This window comes from Gadus morhua, chromosome 9, assembly GCF_902167405.1.
Source record: "Gadus morhua chromosome 9, gadMor3.0, whole genome shotgun sequence".
In the NCBI taxonomy this organism is placed as follows: domain Eukaryota; kingdom Metazoa; phylum Chordata; class Actinopteri; order Gadiformes; family Gadidae; genus Gadus; species Gadus morhua.
Genome location: NC_044056.1, coordinates 10887143 through 10911400, shown reverse-complemented (window position 1 = coordinate 10911400; position 24258 = coordinate 10887143). Strand labels below are relative to the sequence as shown.

The following is a 24258-nucleotide window of genomic DNA, read 5'->3' as shown; positions in this document are numbered from 1 at the left end:
CAGGTCATTTACTACTTTAAAGACTGCAGTTTCGCATGAGTGGTTCTTCAGATATCCAGATTGATAATATACATGGAGGCTGTTGTCTTCAATGTGGATGTTAATTTGGCTGAGGGCTGCCTTCTCCAGGACTTTGACAGGAAAGATGTGTTACTTATAGGCCTGTAGTTCTTGAAGGCATCATGGTCGCCGGCTTTTTCCTTGATGACTGGCTTGACAGAAGCTTGTTTTAGATTTTCTGGAAACAGGCTGCTACCGAGAGATTTGTTGATCATCACTCGTAAAATAGGACATAGTTCTGTGTTGCATTTCTTGACAAGCCATGTAGGTATGGGATCCAAGTCACAGCATTTATCGTTCATATCTTTGATGAGTTGACAAACTTGGTCAGAACTGAGACTGTCAAAGGAGTGAAGAGGGTTAGCAACAGGTGCTGGTGGAAGTATAATGTTGTCCTGTACAACATAAGGGCGCTCTAGTTCAATGATATCTCTGATGCTACGTGTTTTGTTGTAGAAGAAATCACCGAAACCGTTTGCCGCTTCAAGGTCGTCTTCGATGTTTGGGAGTACAGCCAGACAATCTGTTAACTATTTTATAGATAGCCAGTGATGTTGATAGGTTTTCAATGTAGTGAGTCCCCGGGACCCACAGGTGGCGAGTTGGGTGGGTCCCTGAGAAATTCAATGGGTCCCGACTCCCCAGTTTAAAAAATGTGTTTCTTTTTTATTATTATTCTATTTCTTAAATTAAATGAATTAAACTATGAAGTTCGTATTTTTAATTGTTGAAATGAAATCAGCGGTGACGAGCTAGTTGTTTTGGTAGCGGCTAAATTAGCATGTCGCGATACTTTGTACAGGGGATCACGTCTGCGCCGAGTAGATGCGCAGAGGGTTGAAACCGCGCTTGTCCGGTCTGCTCACAAGAAGGTTTCTTTGGCCAGTTACTGTGATTAAACACGAGTTGTTTAATGTTCACAATGTATCGTTTTTCATGGGGAAAATGAGATGCGTCCCCGGGACGCATGGATAGTGAGTTTAGTGCGTCCTTTCAGATTTTAATGCGTCAGGGACGCAGGACGCGTACCTAGCAACATCACTGGATAGCCTTGTAGTCATTGCCACAGTTTTCTATTTCTCCTTTATAGTAGTCGCTCCTTGTTATTTTCTGCATCCAGTTGTAGCCATTTTTCTCCCTCTTGTAGTTGGCTAAATCTTCTAGAGACCCACTCTTGTTTTTCTTTCTTTCTGCTGCACGTGTCTTCCTCTTCTTATTCTGAAGCTTCTCGTTGTACCATCTTGAATAAGGGCGTTGATGAAAGGATTTGGTGGCAGGAGGGCAGTGCTTGTCAATGAACAGCTTAAGATTATCATTGTAACACTCAACAAGATCCTTAAGATCCATTCTTGACAGCAAATCTTCATTACAGAGACAGGAGTCAGTAACATCATTCTTGAAGGCATCAAGATCTAATTCCTTATAGTTTCGAGCAGAAATTACCATCTTTGACACTTTGGACGCTGCACTTGTTGCAATCTGGAAGAAGACTGGTTTGTGATCAGAACCAAGTTGATCATGATACACTCCCACGTTGCGAGGTAGATCTTTGTCTGTAGTGATGAGTAGATCGATGAGTCCTCCTTCTTGATGGGTGGCTTCAGTGACATGCTGAAGAACTCTGGCGCCCCCCACAGTTTGAAAACCACTGCCCCACATGGTTTAGGCCCAAAATATTTAACTGATATGCTTCCACTACATAAGCCTTCTAGACCACTAAGATCCTCTGAGACCAATCTGTTAATTATCCCCAGAGTAAACACGAAACATGGGAAAGCAGGATTTAGTTAATATGCAACAAATAGCTGGAATAAACTCCCAGAGGATTTAAGACTTGCCCCAACTTTGAGCACCTTTAAAACAAGACTGAAGACTTTTATGTTTGCTTTAGCTTTCTGCTAAATCTTAAATACATTGCACTTTCTAAAAAGCTTTTTTAACTTTGCCTTTATTTTCTATTTCTATTTTCTGCTATAGTGACGTCAAGTGGCGCTGTCACACCAAAATTGTACCGTGGGCGAAAATTGTACCGTCTACGTACGTTCGACGCAATTGTCCGTTGCCAGGCAGGTTTCAAAAAACATTCGCCCTCATGTTGCCAAAGACGAAATAACATAATACAGATAACAGGACAGACAGGAAGAGACTGCAGAGGGTGGCAAACGTTGCACAAAAAATCATTGGCTGCCCTCTGCCTTCCTTGAGCACCATCTACGGCTCCCGCTGTCTCAGCAGGGCCAGAGGCATCCTGAAGGACATTTATATATTTATATTATACATTGCTTTTGTAATTATTATATATTTATCTTCGATAACATGTGTGCATGTATGGAGCTGCTCATTGCATTTTGTTGTACTTGTACAATGACAATAAAGCTTTCTATTCTATTCTATTCTATAAGACTATAAGACATTCTATAAGCTAGTCGTGTCCTATGAAGATGAGACCAGAGTGCTAGCTCGAGTGCTTCCTAGCGTTCAGACTTCGGAACGACTTGCTAGTGTGGAAGCGCTTCCGCTTTTTAATACAGCGTTTGCGCTTGTAAACACATGTGCGCTTATGAATAAAACATGGCAGCAATCAAGCTGATTGATATTTATTTGACTTTTGTCTGTTATGAATGCGGTCATGTCTCCTTCTCATGGAGCCTCTTTGAGGAAGTCACAAAAGCTTTGTTGCGGTTGATTGAATCCTCTTTATTAAAAAAAAAATCCATTCAATTTTTATAAAACTAAGTGATTGTCTGAGAACTTAATTCATGCATCACATTTACAGTATGGTTGATTACTATTATGCAGGGGAAAAAAGACAAAGAAAATGATGAGAAACATGTATTTATTTGGATATATTATTTAACTGATCTGATTCATTCATTCTACCAGTGCTTTGAACACATAAGTATATTATATAAAATACAATTATATACGTTCATTACAAATTACAAACATTGCAAATGATCGGTGGTGCATTTATTTGACAACATGTTTGTGGGTCACCCTTAGGTGCACAAAATCCTCCGTTTGCTGGGCTGACCCTAAAAAAAACACACAAACATAAATAGGTATACATAAATAACGTAATCTTGTGAGCGAGTAAATTTACATTGTTGACAGTGGTGTTTAACACAATAGCTACGTCCATGCAAAATATAGCAACGTATCATTAAGTTGCAAAAACGTTTGAAAAGTGGCACAAGTCTTTAAGCCTGATTATTAGCATTAACAAGTATGAATCTATAAAAACCAATACGGCACAAATATTTCTGAAAACTTTAATATAACTTCACTTACATTTGAACGTGTACTGCTTTCCCTCTGCCATTTTTTATATCCCGTGCAGCGTGTGAACGCAGTGGATTGTGGGTAGTTTTGGCTCGCCTAGGATGCAGAGATGTATCCTTGAAAAATCTCGGAATTCTCAAAAACAAAGGACGCGAAAATGGCGCAGCTTTCGAGTGTCCTCAACATTGGAACAGTGCTTGTCGGCGTTCTATGACATAGCGTCCTTAAAAGGGCGGCCGTTGAGCATGACATTGAGCATTGACGTTGGGAAACACCCATAGTCTAGCTAGCTAGCTTGTGTTAATACTCAGTTTACTAGCTAAATGCGATTAAACAATTAAATACAATATATAAAGTTAGCAACGCTAATAAATGTCATTTGTAAAACAGGTGTTATTTGTTTAATGTTATTTCGTCTTGTGACGCTCAATGAATGAGCGCGAACGTTCGCGAATGTTCATGAACCTTCCTCCGTCAGCGTTCGACCGTTGCCAGGCAACGTTCGACTCGATCGTCCGTTGCCCGGTAGGTTTGGAATTTCGGTGCAATTTTGGTGTGACTAGCCACGCTTGGCGCCATCTTGTGAGACCAGATTTACAGGAGTAGTGGGAGGATGCAGCAGTTACAGTTACATTAGCATTTTTTGTGGATTAAACCTTTAAACAAACGAATAAGTGCCCCCTAAAACGATAACTTACGTACCTGTACAGAAAGTAGTATTTAAGTCGATAAGAAAAGCTAGGGTCCTATAAATGCCGTCCTGAAACCGCACCCTCCTCTGTCCACTGATGACGCTGTTCTGCCAATTTCTGCTACCCATCAAATTCTGCTTCCTAGTGGTTCTGCGCACGCGCATCTCGAAACTGCGATCCTGCGTGCGCACCCATCAGTTTCCGCTACCTTTTAGGCTGATGGTATTTTCTTTAAAACATGTTTTTAACTGCGCAATTATCTTACAAATATGTTTAACAATGCGCCTTTTGACCTGTAAGCACGTAAATATGTGCACACTTCTGATGAATGTAGAAATAATATGATATATGTTTTGTTATAACAAGATATTTATCGTTTTACATAAATTCTAAATACTTGTGTTTGTAAAGCTATGGAGGAAAGATGTAAGAAATCGTTTGACCTCCTGTCTCTGGGAACAGTCCCGGATGGCTTTGATAAGTCCCAGAAATTAAACCTTAGGAGGTACGCTTCAAAATTCAAGTTAAAGGGTGAGTATCCGAAATACTTGCTTGTTTATAACGTCTTTATTTAAGATAGCAGGGGTAAACTATGTGGATAGACCAATTGCCTCCATCAAATAAGGCTCCCACTGTATAATCACATTATTTTAAACCACAACTCACCCTATGTACACTGTAAGAATATGGGGAGCATATTTGGATGCTTGTTTATAACATCCTCATTGAAGATTTCAGGGGTACAGTATTAGATTAGCGAAAAGACTACTGCCGTGTTCCAATACCCGTACTGTCCGTACTTACTAGCCAAATTTTGAGTACGCAGTACGTTCCAATTCAGATCCGGCGAAAAGAAGTATACTTCAAGGACCCGGATGTCGTACTCTAAACGGGCTAATCGTGAAGTGTGGATCGAAGGGGCGAAGGACACTTTCCGTACTCAACGGCAGCCATCTTAGCTACGTAGCGGAAGAGGCGGAGCCAGGCTGAGCCAAAATCGGCGCATTTTCCACAGAGCCTGCATTAAAAGAGTCATTTTGTAGTTTTCATAGCTGCTAGGCGTAAAGAGTTCACCGTTCAAGCGGGATGTTTATTGCGGGGGAGGAGCCGCGGCGGCAGTCGTGATCGTAATTTCCGGTTAGTGCACCACGGAGTACTCGATTTGGAACAGCACTCACATCTCAAAAATAACGTACTCAAGTGAGTACGGATAGTGCAGATAGTGTACTTCCTTTAAGTATACTCATGGAAGTACGGGTATTGGAACGATTGGAACACGGCATTGGGACAGCACTTGGCGCGTCGCTGTGACGCAATCGGCGTCGACGCATCCTTCGAAGGATGCGTCCTAGGAATTGGGACACAGCCTATATGCGTATAAGTGAAAATATTCTGCATATTGTCTGTAAAATAACTATGCCAAATGCAGAATTGTTCGCCATTAATCCAACTAGAATGATGATGATTTAAAAATGCATAAGCAACGTCCATCCTGCCTTATTCTATAATTTAGGGAATTCACTTTAAAACACCCTATGTAAGAAATCTATCGCATGTTTTCAACCGCTAAGAGGTAGCGGCTGTAGCGTAGTGGATCAGTAGACCCGAACGCCAGCGACCACGGTTCAAATTCGCCGTTCTATCATCATGCATTTTACCTCCATAGATGTGGTGCCAGCACCGCCTTGAAAATATGGGTTCAAGTTCGAAATAAGCACAAAAATATAATTCCATAAGCTTTTGTGAATTTGTATTCCATATGCATAAGAATTGGGACTTTTTAAGCTTCACGTAAATTCGCGTCCCTTGGGAGTCGAACCCCCCGCTCTGTCACGGAGACAAAATGCGCAACAGTAAACATTGTCTACATAAGGTCCAAAAGGACGATCAAATAACAATCATCCTCTGATGAGAATCTGTATCTCTCATGAAGAACCCCAATTTCGTTGTTTGCACAATGACTAAAGTCTGAAATCTGAATATCGTCAGATATTCAGATTTCAGCGCAACCAAGGGATCGGTTCTGTCCCGTAAAACCCTCTGTCTCCGGAGAGACGCCTGTACGAGAAGTGCGCCGAGGTCCACGGGAACACCCGCAAATGGTGACGCCATTGTCAGAGGAGGGGCTAGGAAGCTGCGCACGCCGATTTAAGTAGCCGATCTACGGCTAGACTGCAGAAAAACTGCTCCCGACCAGAGCCCTGTTTCAGGTAGCTGGTTTTGAGGCAACCCCGAGTTTGTTCGCTCTGAGTTAGTGGAAACTCTGGGTTTTCCGTTTCAGGTAGCAGGTTCAGCGCAACCGAGAGTTAGTTGCTGCGGCAACATACGCCGTGGACCTAACCTGCTCGGGAGGTGGTTAGACCTACTATGGGTTTGTTGTCTAGGCTGAAGGCAGCTCTCCGACAGAAGGAAGTGTCAGAAATGGCATGTCCTTTTCTACGAGAGCCTGTGGACGTAGAGGCTGCGATCCTCAGAAGGAATCTCCGTGAGGAACGATTATTAAGACCCCGGTTGGATATACTTTATTTTCCTGATAATTTTCTTCACGAGCGCTATCGTTTTTCAGCGCAATCTATCATTTATTTAGACCACCTTCTCAGCCCCCATGTTAACTGTCAAACACACCGGGGGCATGCTTTAAGTTTATTTTTTTATTTTTTATCGCAATTAACGCGTGTGCAGAATGATCCGCCCCGTGCATCCCACCCGCTCTACAGTCACTTCAACGTTGTGGCTTTCCCATGATCAGAGTAGCTGACTAACCACGGACCTATAACTGCTGCAAGTCAAGAAACTCATTTTAAGAATGCAAGGCAGAAAAGACCCTGGTACTGCTTTTAACCAGATGCTGTTCTTCTCTACATGCACATGCTCAGCATAATCGTCTGCATTGTTCACTGAAGTAAAACCCTTTGAGTAAACTGTTCAACAAAATAACTTGTCCCACCACAGCCCGTGTTCTAATAAAGACAATCTACTTATTATGAGGATTTTTTTATTTCCTGAAAGCACAAAAAAAAAAAAGTCATTTATATTGGGTATGTTTTTAGAGCAGGGAACAGTAGCCTATCCCAGTTTGCACCCCTCACCCACCTATAACTTATGTTCCAAAATGTGGATCTCCAAAGCATCCTTTTGCATCTTTTGAATTGTTACAATTGCATGGAGGTTGGTGAAGGCATCTGGTTCAAGTAGGGCGATGACGCCATCAGTAACTGGAAGAAGATGATTAGACAGTGCAATTATTACTTGAGCCAGAATATTGCCCCATCTAATTTGCAACGCGCTGGGTTGCGTGTACATATTTAATTATTTTGAATAACCAACCTCTTATACTGTAAAGGCACTTCTATCCTGGGGGGTGGGGGGGATCAGAGGAGCTCCCCCCAGGGATGCCCTCAGCCACAGGACGCATACTCTGTTGGCTGAGGGCCATCTCCTCAGCCTCTGTGAGGGCTGCAGGTGGTGGACCCCCTCCAGTCTGCCGGGCCTCTGCATTTTTTCGATTTGCTAACATGGAGGAAAATGTTACCCTAATATTCAGTAAGCGCTATTTTGAAGACACATATATATTTATAATGCATTTTGCCTAGGTGTAGCCTTCTAATATATCTAAATCCTATTAAATATTGGCAGTGTTGGGGTGGCTGGGAAATGTAGGCCTACTAATTACATTTACTGCTTAAATATAGTATACAATATATAATACATGTTGAACATAGCTGTTAAATTAGGTAGAGCAGGCAAAACAGCACAAATGATTTGATTTCAATTAAACATTAGTTTACCTGTTTAAACTATATTTTTGTACTTCATTTGCTGCCAAGTCCTCGTGGGGCAACTCGGGGTTGCGTAAATTGACACACACACACACACACACACACACACACACACACACACACACAATTTACATATTGAATAAGTGGAAGATATTAAACTTTCCTCTTATTTTATTTTATTTTACTAATTTATTTGACTCACGCATTGACTTGTTCAGCTATTTCCTGCCAAGCTCTCTCTTGCGCTCTCGCTGCCGCGGCGGTATTGCTTTTTTTTGTTAAAATGGGTAATTGCTCGGCATACACGTTCATTAGAATTTCCAATTCCGTGGGGGAAAAGTAAGTGGATCTACGCTTTTGGTCCATGTTTGATCATGTTATCAGAGATCCATTGATGATGGCTCTTCATAGTCAACAGGCACGCCCTCAACCCAGAGTGAACATACTCAGAGTTGATTAACCCAAAGCTGATCACCTGTTCTGAAACCGAAAACCCAGAGTTGCTTTTCAACCCTGAACTCTGAGTCAACCAACTCAGAGCGCAGGATTAAACTCAGAGTATGTTAAACCAGCTACCTGAAACAGGCCTCAGGGGGGTATACCACGAACCTCGCTGAACATACCCAGGCTTTCTTGGGGAAACCTGGCTCGACAGAGCGGCAACTCGCAATCAGAGTTAAATGGTACCACGAAGCTCACTTTAGATTCAATTAGTTGAACCAGGTTTTCCGCTTTAGGTTCAGTGCGCGTTCATGTGAAAGGGGCGTTTTTTGCGTCATTTTTCTCACCTTTACGATAGATCAAGCAGTCTATATGCGTATAAGTGAAAAGATTCTGCATATTGTCTATAAAATAACTATGCCAAATGCAGAATTGTTTGGCATTAATCCTAATAGAATGATGATGATTTAAAAATGCATAAGCACCGTCCATCCTGCCTTATTCTATCATTTAGGGAATTCACTTTAAAAACACCCTATGTTAGAAATGTATGGCATGTTATCAACCGCTGAGAGGTAGCGGCTGTAGCGTAGTGGATTAGTATAGGACCCGAACGCCATCGACCGGGGTTCAGATTCGCCGGTCTATCATCATGCATTTTACCCCCATAGATGTGGTGCCAGCACGGCCTTGAAGATATGGGTTCAAGTTCGAAATAAGCACAAAAATATAATTCCATAAGCTTTAGTGAATAAGTATTCCATATGCAAGAGATTTGGGACTTTTTAAGCTTCACATAAATTCGCGTCACTTGGGAGTCAAACCCCCCGCGCAGAAATTCAAGACTGACGCGCTACCTCCACTCTAGCACTCTGTCACGGAGACACAACGCGCAACAGTAAGCATTGTCTACATAAGGTCCAAAGGACGATCAAATAACGAACACCCTCTGATGAGAATCTGTATCTCTCATGAAGAACCCCAATTTCGTTGTTTGCACAATGAAAATAAAGTCTGAAATCTGAATATCGTCAGACAATGCCAAGGGATCGGTTCTCTCCCGTAAAACCCTCTGTCTCCGGAGAGACGCCTGTACGAGAAGTGCGCCGGGGTCCACGGGAACTCCCACAAATGGTGACGCCATTGTCAGAGGAGGGGCTAGGAAGCTGCGCACGCCGATCTCCGGCTAGACTAAGCCGAAAAACTGCTCCCGACCAGGTTTGTTTGCGAGCATAAGTCACCATGGTGATACAGCGACGCTAAAAGAGATCGACTTTCGTGGTACAACTAACCCAGGCTTGGAGCTCAACTTACCTCGCTAACCCTCTAAGCGAGCTTCGTGGTACAGGGCCCAGGTTTGGTTGCGAGCATAAGTCACCATGGTGATACAGCGACGCTAAAAGAGATCGACTTTCGTGGTACAACTAACCCAGGCTTTGAGCTCAACATACCTCGCTAACCCTCTAAGCGAGCTTCGTGGTACAGGCCCCTGGCCTCAGTTCACCCCAGACTATTTGCGTAGCCCTCCGTTTTTTGCAAATGGTAGTTTTATCTATAATGTTGAAGATGCTGAGCACATCTCAGTCTTTTCAGATGACCCATCCACGCCCGGACCAAGATTTTCATCGGCCTCCTATCATACAAAGAGCAATAGGCCTATTGGCTGAGTACTGTGCCGAGAGGCGCTTACAACAGAAAGTATAAAATAATCCGAATGGATTTACATCAACTGGAGAATGTTCGATCGTAGCCGGCGGCTCCATTACAAGCACTAATCCATCTTGATCTGTGAAGTTGATGAATTGTCACTTTTAGGTTTTCTACCCAGTTACCAAAAAAACAACATTTGGAACTTTTGCGCTTAGGCACGCGCACGGTTTGCATGTGTTACTTCGTAGACAAACAAAATCTAAAAAACAAGAAAAACAGAAAGACCTACATTCAACCAGTGGGGTACCCTCACATGACCCCTGACTCTCTGAGGAGGTACCTCCAGGTCCAGGTACCCCCTCCATGCCAGGGCGCCCTGAATTTATGTGTATTGCCACACAGGAAATTGACCACCTTAGGCAAAAGATGCAAAAGGATGCTTTGGAGATCCAAATGTTGGAGCATAAGTTAAAGGTGGGTGAGGTGCAAACTGGGATACTGTTCCCTGCTCTAAAAACATACCCAATATGAATGACTTTCTTTTTTGTGCTTTCAGGAAATAAAGAAATCCTCATAAAAAGTAGATTGTCTTTATTAGAACACGGGCGATGGTGGGACAAGTTATTTTGTTTAACAGTTTACTCAAAGGGTTTTACCTGAGTGAACAATGCAGACGATTATGCTGAGCATGTGCATGTAGAGAAGAACAGCATCTGGTTAAAAGCAGTACCAGGGTCTTTTCTGCCTTGCATTCTTAAAATTAGTTTCTTGACTTGCAGCAGTTATAGGTCCGTGGTTAGTCAGCTACTCTGATCATGGGAAAGCCACAACGTTAAAGTGACTGTAGTACAGAGCGGGTGGGATGCACGGGGCGGATCATTCTGCACATGCGTTAATTGCGTTAAAAATAAAAAACTTAAACTTAAAGCATGCCCCCGGTGCGTTTGACAGTTAACATGGGGGCTGAGAAGGTGGTCTAAATAAATGATAGATTGCGCTGAAAAACGATAGCGCTCGTGAAGAAAATTATCAGGAAAATAAAGTATATCCAACCGGGGTCTTAATAATCGTGCCTCACGGAGATTCCTTCGGAGGATCGCAGCCTCTACGTCCACAGGCTCTCGTAGAAAAGGACATGCCATTTCTAACCCTTCCTTCTGTGGGAGAGCTGCCTTCAGTCTTATAGACAACAAACTCAGAGTAGGTCTAGGTTCTCTTGGAGAGCTATGACGAGGAGAAGGACATTATCACAAGGAAAGGAAACGCTAAAGCCTCTGCAACCCAGAGAACCAAAGCCTGGCAGCGGATCGCTGACCGCGTAAATGCGCTAGTTGCATTTCAAAAGCATGATCGTTAATATTTGGACGATGAATCTGTTAATATCCCAGTAAAGCATTCTTAACGTTCCTTCAAAATAACCATTTTCTTCTAAAAAATATGTAGCCTAGGCCTACTCCGATGGCTCCCAAGCAGTCAGCTGATCAAGTCAAAATGAAGTATGAAAACATACAAACTGGTATTTTCCCAGCATCGTATTGGTATATTTTGTCAGTCCAGCATTTAAATTGTCATACCATATTTGTCACTTCTGCATTTAAATTATGAAATTATTTATAATATGTCCATGGTTTTCATAGGAATGAATGGGCGCCATTTTGGTCCATGCATTTAGCAGACGCATTTATCGAAGGCGACTTACAAAAATAATATTTGAGGAAAGGTTGTTCATATAAACAAGTGCTAAGCACTATAATTTGCTAGTTTAACCCAGTCCCAAATATATATACGGTAACAATAAAGATAGTAAGAATAAGAAACTACACAATGCTAATTTATATTCTTACGTGCCAGGACGTACAAACACACAATAACTGCGTACATTGGGTGTCAGGACGTACACACATACAACATCAACGACAACAACAACAAAAACAACGACGACAACAAGTGCGCAATAATCGCCATGTTGATGTAATTCTCACCGTCACCATGCCGCGGTTCGGAACCATGTGATCCTTCTGGTGACGTAGTTAAACGACTGCCCCGGCAGCCAATGGGCGGCCCAGATACTCTGACGCGCTCTACTCGGTCACAGGTGAAACCTGCTGCCCGTTCACGGGCCACGGCTGGGACAGGGTCTACAGTGGTCCTCCGGGGTCCACTCAGCACACCGCGGGGGTCCTGCCTCGGGGTTGGGGTTCTGTCTCCTGCGAAAGACTAGAGTTATCATGAAATGGATATTAATACGCGTTCCAGACCCTCCTTGTTTGGAGACATAGGTAATCTTATTATGTTTCTATCTCTTAATATGAAATATAACCTGTGTCTCACCATGGTATAGCGGTATAGTAATAGAGTGTGCAGCGGGATGGTGGGGTAGCCTCGAACAGAAGGCGTTGCAGGAGAACCCGGCGGTATTTTAAGTGCATGTTGGATAAGCTCGTTAGTGTGGCTGACATATTAGGAGTTGAACCTGTTCTGTCAAGTGCGTCTCTTGACTCGGTTCTGGCCAGTGCCTTTAAAACCCGAGTTACCTGAATGGTTAATATAACGTTCTGTATTTCTATGAATTAGCGTCTCTGGCGTTATTACCATCTCGTCCCTGCGTGATTGCCACGGGTCTAGATGTGTGGGCCCTCCTGCTCTTGAGGTCATTATGGGGTTAAGAGATGATGTTTGATAGGAGGGTCGGAGGACAGATTAATAGGCTACACACCTACTTTTTGTTAGATCAACACGTAATACATATTTATACTATGTATTATATTCATTCATATACATATTTATTTATATATATAATACATTAAAATGAAAGCATAAGTGACTTCTCGAACACACCTACTATGCACCTACTTATGTTAGATAAACAATGATAATACATGTTTATACTATGTATTGGATGAATATGTATCTAATACATTGAAATTAAAGCCCCGTCTTTCTTGAACTTCAACTTGTTACATCATGTTGATTGATTTCAATGATTCAAACCCGGCGGCCATGTTGGTTGATCCCCCGTTCCTTAGCTCACGGTCTGGGATTCTGGACGGACCGCTCGGCCGTGCACGAGGCCGCGGCCCAGGGCAGGAGCCTCGACCTGCAGCGGCTCATCCAGGGAGGGGCGCCGGTCAACATCGTGGCGGTGGACTCCATAACGCCGCTGCATGAGGCTTGTATCCAGGGACAGACGCAGTGCGTCAGGCTGCTTCTGATCGCCGGCGCACAGGTGAGGCGTCCCACATCCGTCCCCTCATCCCGGTGAAAGGGTCAGAAGCCTCACAGCCCCATGTTGTTTACCTCCTCCCCTCGCTCTAAGCCTTCTCGAGGCTAAGGAGTGGACCCCGAATCCAAAAGGAAGACACCTTGAGAAGGAGCACAGACGAGGGATCCCTCCTTCTAGGGATGGTTGGGAGGGAAATCCCTGAAGAAGACACCTGACATGACACTGTTGAGACACACACACACGATGCTGGGATGACTCCCAGAAGATAGGTACTGGCTACTGATCTCATCACTGAATGCATCCTTTAGCAAGAGGCCTCATCCCAACTGCTCCTTCAAAAATCTTAATCTGAATTGGATGTAGGTTGCTTTTATAAAGGCATTGGCTAAATAACAAAACAAAAAGTATATCAGCAATGGTAAACAGACTGCATTCATGCAGCGCTTTTCTATCCAGTGGCCACTCAAAGTGCACACTCCGACGGCGGTGGCAGCCACGGAAGGCCACAGCCAGCTCGTCAGGAGAAGTCAGGGTGGGGTGTCTTGCTCACGGACACCTCGAGAGTCCGCTAGGAGGAGCCGGGGATTGAACTAGCAACCTTCCGGTTACCAGCCAACCGCTCTACCTCCTGAGCCACATGCCGCTCCTATATTAAAGGAGCGGCATAGAAGGCTCTGTGACGCCGGTGACGGTGAACCTGTTTCTCCCCTGTCTGCACTCCCAGGTGGACGCGAGGAACATCGACAGCAGCACCCCGCTGTGTGACGCGTGTGCTGCCGGGAGCCTGGAGTGTGTGAGGCTGCTGCTGCAGTACGGAGCTACGGTCAACCCGCCGCTGTTCAGCTTCTCCCCGCTCCACGAGGCCTGCATGGGAGGTGGGGTCACCTGACTGGGAGCCCACCTGATGGATATGACCTTGTTCTAAACACACACCAACGCATTAGTATGTGTTTGTAGCGCACTTATTGTATGTTGCAGATCCTGGCACTTAATGTACAGACTTATTGTATGTTTTACGTCCTTGCACCTAACAATAGCACTTAGCATCGTGTAGCATCTTATCGTAGCTATCTTTGTTGTGTACGGGAAATGGGTTAACCTTACAGCTGTTAGTGCTTGGTACTTGCTTCAATTAAAATCCTTACTGTACCGACAGCGATATATAGCTTTTCTTCCTTCTGACGGATGTACGTCGCTTTGGTTAAAAGCATCTTCTAAATACCTTAAATATAAATGTTGTGGCTGTCGAGTGTTTCCAGGATGCTGACAGGCAGACTGCTACCTGTAAGGCAGACATACCATCAGGTAGACTGCTACCTTTAAGACAGACATACTATCAGGTAGACTGCTACCTGTAAGGCAGACATACTATCAGGTAGACTGCTACCTGTAAGACAGACATACTATCAGGTAGACTGCTACCTGTAAGACAGACATACTATCAGGTAGACTGCTACCTGTAAGGCAGACATACTATCAGGTAGACTCCTACCTGTAAGACAGACATACTATCAGGTAGACTGCTACCTGTAAGACAGACATACTATCAGGTAGACTCCTACCTGTAAGGCAGACATACTATCAGGTAGACTGCTACCTGTAAGGCAGACATACTATCAGGTAGACTGCTACATGTAAGGCTGACATACTATCCTGCCCGGCATACTATCCTGCCCCCATTGTGTCCAGAAATCCCAAGACAAACATTGCTGCAGGACATTTTCACCCAGGAGCTCATTGAAGTCCTGTTTGACAGGGAACGCTGACTGCGTTCAGCTCATGATCGATGAAGGGGCCCTCATGGAAGCCCACGACTGCCACTTCGGGACTCCACTGCATGTGGCCTGCGCCAGGCAGCATTATGACTGCGCAGAGGTGCTCCTCAAAGCAGGTGAGTCCGTGCCTTACAGAAAGAAACGATGGTTCAAAGACCGCATTCTAACCATTATTGGGGACCATTAAATCATGTTTCGTTGTAATAAGCAGTGATGCAATATTTCACGTTCAGAAGCATTTGTTTTTTGAATGACGCCACTTCCACAGAGAAAAACCTTTTCTGTTACTTAAAAGGGGTTATATTATGCCACCAGCTGTGAGTGTGATCATACACTACAAGCCGTTTGAAAATCTGCCGTTTCCTGTGTTTTAGTGGGAGAGTCCACCTCGATGTATGATGGATAGATATGCAACATTTGCTACAGTCCACTGGGTAGGCTGGTATCTCGGTGGACTACAGTGGACTACAGACCACTGGGGAGGCACCCACAAGGGATGTCCCTAAGGCACATAGAAAGCCTGATTTCAATAGGCTTGTAATGGCTGATCACAATCACACCTGGTGGCATGATATCAACCCTTTAAGAGTGCTCTGTTGTCGTCCCTCCAGGGGCGAACGTGAACGCGGCCAAGCTGCACGAGACAGCGCTACACCACGCAGCCAAGGTGAAGCACCTGGGCCTCATCGACCTCCTGGTGGAGTTCGGGGGCAACGTTTACGCCACGGACAACCTGGGCAAGAAGCCCATTTATTACGCCGGCACAGGCTCTCCTGCTTACCTCTGCCTCGAGTTCTTTGAAAGTAAGCTGAGTATACACTTAGATAGATATCACACACAGAGATGTCATTTACATCTACATTTAGAGCTTTTAGCAGAGGCTTTTATCCAAAGCGACTTCCAACGGTTCATATACACACATTCACACAGCGACGGCGGTGTCAGCCATGCAAGGTGACAGCTAGCTCGTAGGGAGCAGTGAGGGTGAGATGCACCTCGACGCTCCCGCTAACCCGCTCTACCTCCTGAGCTCCAGAACTGTGTCCCAATCTTAAAGCATACTTTATTTGAAATGTCGTCTCGTAATTTAGTTGAATTCCCTCCTCCCCCCCCCCCCCCCCCTGCTCAGGTACGCCCCTCAGCCTCCAGCAGATAAGTAGGCTGGCGTTCAGGAGAAAGTACGGCTCCAACACTCTGAAGGTGGTCTCCCAGCTGAACCTCCCCGACCGCATCCGGGGGTTCCTCTGTTACGAAGCCCCACCCGAGTCCCAGGTTCCTGCGCTCTAGATTAGGGGTCCCCTGCTTTCATACGGGGGCACAGGGGATTGTTGACTTGTAAGCTATATGAGCAGCTATTTGATGATCCGTTTTTTATAAAAATGTATTTTCGATAAAGGGCCCTTTTATATCAAGTGATTTACACCAACTCATGATTCAAAGCCATAAGCAGACTGCTACTTACTGCACCACTGGGTATGGTCGTATGACGGGGAGATGTTGATAGAGTTAAGAGGCTGGTGGGAAAGCAGGTGCAAAACATGTGTCGAGCTTGGGTTGCAAGAATCTTCAGACTGCAAAATGTGTCATGGGTGCAAAACGTCGTGAACCACAGATCTAGATACAGATTCTGCACAAAGTTTCTGAAATAATATTAGTGGATACATGGCTAACTTCAACAGACTTGAATCTTCTTCTGTTCCAGGTCAATCTGGAAATTGGCTTATTTTATGAAGTTAAAGTGAATGTTGTATATTTTAGGCATTATCTTGGAAATGGTTTGTTTCATCAAACATGAAAGCTCAGAAATGATGGACAGTAATAACGTTATAATTTGTACATATTTAATACCACTTAATGTGAATGTGAATATGTAAATACAATCATCTAAGTTAATGTCATTTGGGTAAACAGACAAATACAGGATATTTTAAGCACTTTTTTTTCCCTGTTCTCATTCTCAGTATGTAACAAGATTCACATTACACAACAACAGATTCCAACAATGTTATGCACAAATTACAACACGGCATCACTACACAAATTTCTATGAAATGTTTCGTTAATGATAAAAAATGAATCCAAGTTCTCAAAAGACCTCAAATCTCTTGGACCACAACATTCGTCTTCCCCGAAACACATCGATTTACATATCAATATTTGAATAGTGGACGTTTTTGTTCTTGCCTTCACAAAGACACTTTTAAAAAAAATAACAAAGAAATCAGTTAGAATTTAGAATAATCAAATTCTTAAGAGCTACAACAGTGGTATGAATGTCAAACGATGTGAAACAAATTCCACAACTATTTAACTGCTGCACGTAAACAAACATCAGAAACATATTTTGTAAACTAAATACACACTTATTTTTTCACCCCTCTAAATCGGAAAAAAGAAAAGTTAAACATAATTTTTGGACGGAAGTGATTGGAGGGGATTTCCCCCTCCCCGTTACCTATATAAAGTCAGCAAGGCCAAGGTAAACAGCCACTGGACTCACACTTACAACACAATGGTTTATCACCTGAAATCATCGTTACGTTCAAAACGCACGGCCGCATTCCAACAGCAACACACACACACACACACACACACACACACACACACACACACACACACACACACACACACACACACACACACACACACACACACACACACACACACACACACAGGAGCGTCTCCAACACTCCCCGGGCCTCCTAGACCCCCGTCTCCTTTCTCCTCAGTGACCCGCGGAACCTCTTCTCCAGCCTCGTTTTGGACTGCGACGGGGCGACGGCGTCGGGGCAGTGGTTCTCGTCCGCCTCCTCGTTGTCCAGGGAGACGGTGGAGGAGCGGCGCCGGGAGGAGACCGGGCCAGCGGTGGTCTCCGTCCGGACCCTGGGGGGCCCGGCGGGCTGCAGGGCCATGGCCCCACGCAGGCAGTTGAGCCACTGCTGCTTGTGGTAGACGTCGTTGACCTGCAGCGTGTGGGACTGGCCGTGGGACGGGTCCAGGGAGCTGACGCGGAACACGTTCTTGGCTGGAGGGACGAGAGAGAGAGAGTGGCGACAAGCGTGAACACGTTGTCATAGGAGGTGGACTACAGGCCACGCATTTTTTTTTTCCACTTATGTTTGATCTTTATAAGCCCACACTAGTGGGATCCTGGTGACATGGAAGACCGGCAAAAGTGTGATCATCTCCCCGGTACCCAGTATGTTTTAACTGACTACCAGCTGCAACTAGTTACTGAGTATAAACTGAACCCCACCAGTGAGTTAGATGATAATGAAAGTCCGCTACTAGTGTGATCATCTGCCCCGGCATCCATTAAGTTTTAACTGACTACCACCAACTTAGAGTAGTTACTATATTACCCGATATTAACTGAACCCCACACCAATGAGTTACCGATAGTGAAAGACTGCTCCCAGTGCGATCATCCGCATGCATTAGGTTGCGACAGACCGCTCACAAGTATCTTCCTATCACACCCAAATAAACACCAAGACTCCGCCCACCTTTCTCCCCATTGGTGAAGGCCCCCCTGAAGGACCCTCCCATGCGGGCATCGCCGTCCTGCAGGTCCTCCAGGGCCAGGTCCCGGACGGGGATGGGCTGCCGGTACACCTGGAAGCAGCTCCTCTCGTTGCGGGTCACGGGCCGCGTCAGCACCAGCAGCTCGGAGAACAGGAACACGTGCAGCTTCTGCAGGGAGACAGCGTCACCATGGTTACTACCACTACCGGAGTCAAGGGTCGCATTGAGACTACATAATGGAGGATGAGGATGATGATAATGAGGGTTTCCGATACCCTTTCCTAATCCTAATACCGATTCCTGAACTTGAATATCAGCCGATATCGATTATATACCGATAGAACATCTATTATTGTAGTACTTGTTCTTATTGAAGGGTTCTCTTACGATGACAGCAATGTACAGTCGGTTCATTAACTGTTTACTCATTCGTTTTTTTCAGCGTAGTGTTTGTGATGTTCTCTGCCTGTATAGTAAATGAGCTAGTCATGTGATGGTATAGACTTGCGCACTCGCCGATACCAGATACTGCACTCAAAGGCAGTAAAGGAGGAATTTCCGATACTGGTATCGGAACAACTCTATTTGAGACAACAGAATGGATGATGAAGATGAAGAGGATGATGCGTGACAGTGATGTCACGGTGAAATACAGCATCCCAGAGTTCATCCCCAGAGTTCCTCCCAGAGTTCAGCCTTCTGAACATCGCTCCGTCTGGATGCTCACCGAGCCGCTCTTGTTCCTCAGCTCGCCGTGGCACGATAAGCTCTTGCAGCTGTCAATCAGCGGGTCTCTCTGCCGGTCGTCCAGGTACTCCAGCTTGTCGATGTAGTATTGGCACTCCGACTCTCCTTTCTGAACGTTGATGTCGGACAGGATCCCCTGGATGATGGCGATCTGGGAAGGGACAGCGTCGTTAGGCTCACTATGCTGGTTGGATCCCCAACGACCCGAGCCTACTCGGAGGCACTCCAGAGCAACATGCCGTACGTCTAGCTGCTGCTGAATGAGTTGTGTCTGCCTGATGAATGGCTCATCATGGTATCCCATGAGGACTCAATACAGCGTGACCAGCGGCCTCAGGGCATCGCTGGTCATCAGCTACTAGAGTACAGATGGGAGGCCAGACGGGGGGGACAGACGGTGGGACAGAAGCAGCATAACGAGGTGATCAACGTACGGCCTTTTCCAGGCTGGCGATGTCCGGGTGCTCGGCGGGCGTGTGGCGGAGGATCTCCCGGAACAGGAGTGGGTACTTGACCAGGCGCGAGCGCGGGATGTCCAGGAAGCTCCAGAGGTCCAGCTTCCTGCTGAAGGGCGACTCCAGGCAGCGTTGCAGGAAGTCCTGCACACGCTTGTCCTGCTTCTTCTGGTCCAGCAGGGCCTTGGCGGCCAGCTGGTGGCTGCAGTACACCTTGTAGGAGTTCAGGCCCGGGAGCTGGGGAGGGGGGGGGGGTGGACAGGGCAGCGGGCTGGTTACCTTCACAGTGTTTAATGGTAAACGGACTGCATTCATACCTCGCTTCTCTGACCTTCACTTTACAATATCGCCTCACATTGACACGTTCGTGCACACATTCACACACCGACGGCGGTGTTAACCACGCAAGGCGACAGCCAGCTCGTCAGGAGCGGTCGGGGTGAGGTGTCTCGCTCAGGGGCACCTCGACACTCTAGGAGGAGGTAGGGGATCGAACTAGAAACCTTCCGGTTACTAGCCAACCCGCTCTACCCCCTGGGCCACATGTCACCCTGCTGACTGGAAACTAGGTCCTGTGTCAATGTTGGCCCCTGAGTGGTATGAAGGGTTGTGTGTGTGCTGTGTCAACAGTGTTTCCATCTGCTTCCATATCATGAGCAAACAATGACCAGCAATGAATGCAACGACCGTTTGAAAAGGAAGGGATATTTGAATGTCAGGTAAGGGACAGTAACTGCAGCTGAAAGATATCATATACCATTTAAAAATATATATTATCCATATACAATATAGGCAAGCCGTAACAAAAGATGACAAAAATGACCAACTATAATATGTATAATAGTCTTGTTACTTTAAAATAAACATGAACCCTCAGTGCAGAGGCAAACACGATGATATCCATGACCTTGCCTCAGTTTAAATACATACCCAATCTATAATGATCTGTCCAATCTGGCCGACGATGCCGCTGGGACCGGCAGCACTCTCTGTGAGCTTTGCGTACAGATCTGCAGACACAGGAAAGGCACAGGCACGGTTTATACACCTGAAATGGGAGGGCGAGGGCATGGGTTGGGAGACTTCACTGAGCCCTACCCTCGTGAAGGGGAATGTAGGTGTCCAGCTCCCCGAAGATGTGGGCCAGCTCCTCCTCGGTCATGATGGACAGCTTCAGCATTGGGTCGTGGTACGCCTGGAGGCATAGAAGCAGGAGGACCAGGGTGAGCAAGCAGCCGCAGGTGTCTTAGTACTCACAGTGTTTATTACAGAGTCTCTGAGCAGGAGCTTTCTTTCAGAGCAGCCTACTACAACCTACAACTTTATATATACATTATAGATCATATTTATTGGTCATTATTGATCATATAAATACATTACTCCAGGATGAATAAAGGTAGACTGCGGACATCAGGGTTTCGAACCTAGAACCTCTGGCCCGGGACATCCAAACTACTATGGACTCTGTGAGGTTCTGCTAGGACTAGGTCCTAGCAGAACCTAGCCAGACCAGGTCCTAGGTCTTAGCTAGGCCCTGAGGTTGCCTGACCTTTCGTGCCATCTGGAGGTCTTCGATGAGATCCTGCTCGCCTCTGTAGAGTTCATGGATGGCCTGAGGAGACAGAGAGCACGTACCAAATAAGACCACAACAAACCGAGCAATATGAACGCATGATCCAAGCAGAAAGTTGTACTCCTTGGTTGTGTCCCGAAGGGGAATTCCCGGCCCGCCGCTCTACCTCTTGTCTCTTGATCTCCTTGGTGGAGAAGGTGCTCTTCTGGTGGACGTCCAGGCTCTCGGACCACAGGGTGCTGTTCCTGCGCTTGGTGGGGGTGGGGCCGGCCCCCTTGCTGCTGGCTCTCAGGGACATCCCTGGAGACTTGCTGGACATGGACTGAAGAGGAAAACGTGAATTGAATACAAGTATACACAGCCGGAAACGGTTAAAGGGTTAAATGATACCACCAAGGGGTGATGTGATCGGCCATTACTTTTAACCTTTAAACTGTTGTTTTGTTTTAGCTTTTTTTTGTTTCTTATGATTTAGCTTATGAAGCGATTGTGAAGCGTCTTTGAGCACTGGGAAAAGCACTACATAAATTTGATCTATTATTACAAGCCATTTTAAAATCAACCCTCTAGTGACATCACACGTGGGGGTGTCCACCCTGATGGAGTATGGGTAAATCAAGCTACCAGAACTCCCAGTCGACTGTACCAAATGGAACGCTGATCCATCCAGCATTCACACATCTGGGTGGGTATTACCACTATAGAGTAGATTATGCAATAACATCTAATGGTCTGCATTTATCTAGCACTCTTCCAACAAGTGACCACTCAAAGCGCTTTACAATATTGCCTCAAGGGTAACGAGCCAACCCGCTTTACCTCCTGAGCTGCATGCCACCCTTACTAATGGCTGTTCAGACTCGTTTTACTCGTTTACCTGGAGGGTTTGTCCAAAGCGCCGGACGGCTCCATTCTTGGACGGTGACATGAGGTTGGCCAAGGAGGTCACCTTGACCAGCGGCCTCACCCGCTTGTTGCTAGGCTCCTGGAGATCAAGGAACACAACGTGTGTGGTCAGAATAGAGGTGTAATGGATCCATTTAACTGTAATTGATGAATCACCATTTAAGAGTAAGAGTAAGAGTGCTTTCTCTCTCCTCTTTTTTTCTGGAATCATTAACGGATAACACTTGAACTCATGGTTACTAGGGGTTGGGTCCTATTCACTTCTGTTGTGATTCATGCATGTTTATTAATCAGTGAAAATAATCAAAGTGCAAAATGGTACAAAATCAAAGCTCTCACCTTGAGATCGAAGCTGGAGAGACTGACTGTGTCGTCGTCCTTTTCTTTGCGTTTTCTTTTCTGTGGACGTAAACGATGAACAGTGAGGGGAAAAAAATGATACACTGGTTGGTCATATCAGTTTTCAATAAATCTAAATATGCCCCCGCACACTAAAATATAGAATGAATGAATTGTTGTCCAACACAGTGCCCTTTATGGTCAGCGGGGGCTTACCAGGCTGAAGTCCCATGGCGTCCCTGGAGTCAGGAAGGTGAAGGAGCTTCCTCTCTGCAGCGGGGGTCTGCGGACAAGCAGGGGAAAGTAGTTACTCAGCTTGACCTAGATCTGATGGCAGATGATTACAGCGACATACACAGTCCTATTCAACATTATGTGGATCATGGGTTGTATCATAGCCGCAATGTAAATCTAAAACCACTTTCTGAAATCTGCCTTAGTGTTTCGGGTAATAATCCACTATGTGGACACACTGAGGATCCATGTTGAATAGAAAGCAGTAGTAGCAGGGAATTACCTTCTTAAAATCAGACCCGTAAACATGGTTACACTGTTATTACTCTTTGGTTATACTTATATTATGACCCTGATGTAACATAGGTGGAATAGAAGTACATAAGTAAAGTAAGATAAAGTTATTCTGATACCACCAGTAGGAAACCCAAGCCACCATGACTGAACCTGTCAGGTCAAAGGTTAATGGTGGGCCAGGCCGGGCTGAAACCACCACACAACACATAGACATTCAACACACACCATACAACACATACCCAAAACACATGTCAACACGCACCGTACAACACATTAATATAACACGTTCACGCACAACACACATCATAAACCCAAGCATAAGTGTGTAATTTCTTTATATGCCAGTCCTGTGACAATATCTGGAGACATCTCCTTCCTATCATTACATATGACTGGGGAGCTACACTTTGTTATACCGTGGCCATGACTAGACCCCCCATAAACATAATTTGAGCTTGCTGTAATGATTCTAAATATTCTGATATTGACCCATTACAGGGTGGTCCTGACATTTGTGTCTCGTTTAGATACACACAACACAACACAACACATCATGATAACAAAAGGAAAACGGGCCCAGGTTTCTAAAACCCGCGCAGCCCTCCGGTCCATGCATGATGAATATAGGACCAATATATAGGAATGTAGGACCATATATAGGACCATAGGTGGAGCGTCCTTACTTCTTCCTATTGTGGCCCTGGGCCTCGGGGGACGCCGAGGGGTCCGCGGGTCCGATGCTGGACGTCCTGGAGGCCATCCTGCGGAGCTGCTTCTTACTCTTCATCCCGGTACGCGTCGCGTCCTCGCTCTCCTCCATGTACGGTGAGGTTCGTCCTATTATAAGGTATTTTTTTATTGATTATCGAACATACAAATGTAAACAAACGAGGACGGAAAATGACGCTCGGTTAAACGAGCCAACGGAGGTTTGAATATGGCGGATCCTCGGGGTCAGCCAATCACAGAGCGGATACGTTGCATGGGCGGGATCAGCCAATCGAGAGCGGCTCGGCTGCGGGAGGGGCGGAGCGGTTTACGACAATAGAGGTAGGATGACGTCTATATGCTCTTATATTTATTATAATGACCAACAAGTTTTGTCGAATGGTTTTAATATTGTTATATCATAACATTGTAACATTGTAATATCATATTCTGCAGAGGAGTCAACAAGTTGGCCATTTACTGACTGCGTGTGTTCACGCATGCGCACACCGTCTACTGCTGCTTGTTCTATGGTGTGATCCAGATACCTCGGTCACAGGCTTCCGATTCGG

The 24258-nt window shown here is 45.4% G+C and overlaps 2 protein-coding genes and 1 long non-coding RNA gene across 4 annotated transcripts; 1 reads left to right on the top strand and 2 right to left on the bottom strand.

Annotated features, from left to right (window-relative positions):
• Positions 1-2925: 2925 nt before the first annotated feature.
• On the bottom strand, positions 2926-12088 carry LOC115551133 (uncharacterized). 2 transcript variants are annotated; one of them, XR_003977980.1, is made up of 3 exons: positions 11887-12088; positions 3352-3438; positions 2926-3095 (listed from the first exon to the last, which is right to left on the bottom strand). It is a non-coding gene; the product is annotated as an uncharacterized LOC115551133 (long non-coding RNA). The 2 variants fall into 2 exon arrangements; XR_003977979.1 differs by lacking the exon at positions 11887-12088 and adding an exon at positions 5693-5905.
• Positions 11989-17112, top strand: asb13b (ankyrin repeat and SOCS box containing 13b). Its single transcript, XM_030366687.1, has 6 exons — positions 11989-12183; positions 12931-13130; positions 13852-14002; positions 14884-15018; positions 15514-15705; positions 16032-17112. Exons 1-6 carry the CDS (start codon positions 12138-12140, stop codon positions 16187-16189), a joined length of 882 nt encoding a protein of 293 aa, XP_030222547.1. The 5' UTR covers positions 11989-12137; the 3' UTR covers positions 16190-17112.
• LOC115551128 (neuroepithelial cell-transforming gene 1 protein) lies at positions 16730-23930 on the bottom strand. Its single transcript, XM_030366682.1, has 12 exons — positions 23662-23930; positions 22664-22730; positions 22448-22507; positions 22080-22187; positions 21369-21524; positions 21179-21241; positions 20728-20824; positions 20560-20639; positions 19609-19866; positions 19155-19325; positions 18409-18595; positions 16730-17927 (listed from the first exon to the last, which is right to left on the bottom strand). The coding sequence occupies exons 1-12, from the start codon at positions 23796-23798 to the stop codon at positions 17605-17607; spliced, it is 1707 nt and encodes a 568-aa protein (XP_030222542.1). The 5' UTR covers positions 23799-23930; the 3' UTR covers positions 16730-17604.
• Positions 23931-24258: the final 328 nt, after the last annotated feature.

What these genes read in the sequence shown, in the direction of transcription:
- asb13b (XM_030366687.1), top strand. Translation starts at nt 12,138, where the DNA reads ATGGATATTAATACGCGTTCCAGACCCTCCTTGTTTGGAGACATAG. An exon ending in CTCCTTGTTTGGAGACATAG is followed by an intron (nt 12,184 to 12,930) that starts GTAATCTTATTA and finishes CCCGTTCCTTAG; the next exon opens with CTCACGGTCTGGGATTCTGG. An exon ending in CCACGAGGCCTGCATGGGAG is followed by an intron (nt 14,003 to 14,883) that starts GTGGGGTCACCT and finishes CCTGTTTGACAG; the next exon opens with GGAACGCTGACTGCGTTCAG.
- LOC115551128 (XM_030366682.1), bottom strand. Translation starts at nt 23,798, where the DNA reads ATGGAGGAGAGCGAGGACGCGACGCGTACCGGGATGAAGAGTAAGAAG. An exon ending in TCTCCAGCTTCGATCTCAAG is followed by an intron (nt 22,188 to 22,447) that starts GTGAGAGCTTTG and finishes CTTGATCTCCAG; the next exon opens with GAGCCTAGCAACAAGCGGGT. An exon ending in TGAGGAACAAGAGCGGCTCG is followed by an intron (nt 18,596 to 19,154) that starts GTGAGCATCCAG and finishes GTCTCCCTGCAG; the next exon opens with AAGCTGCACGTGTTCCTGTT.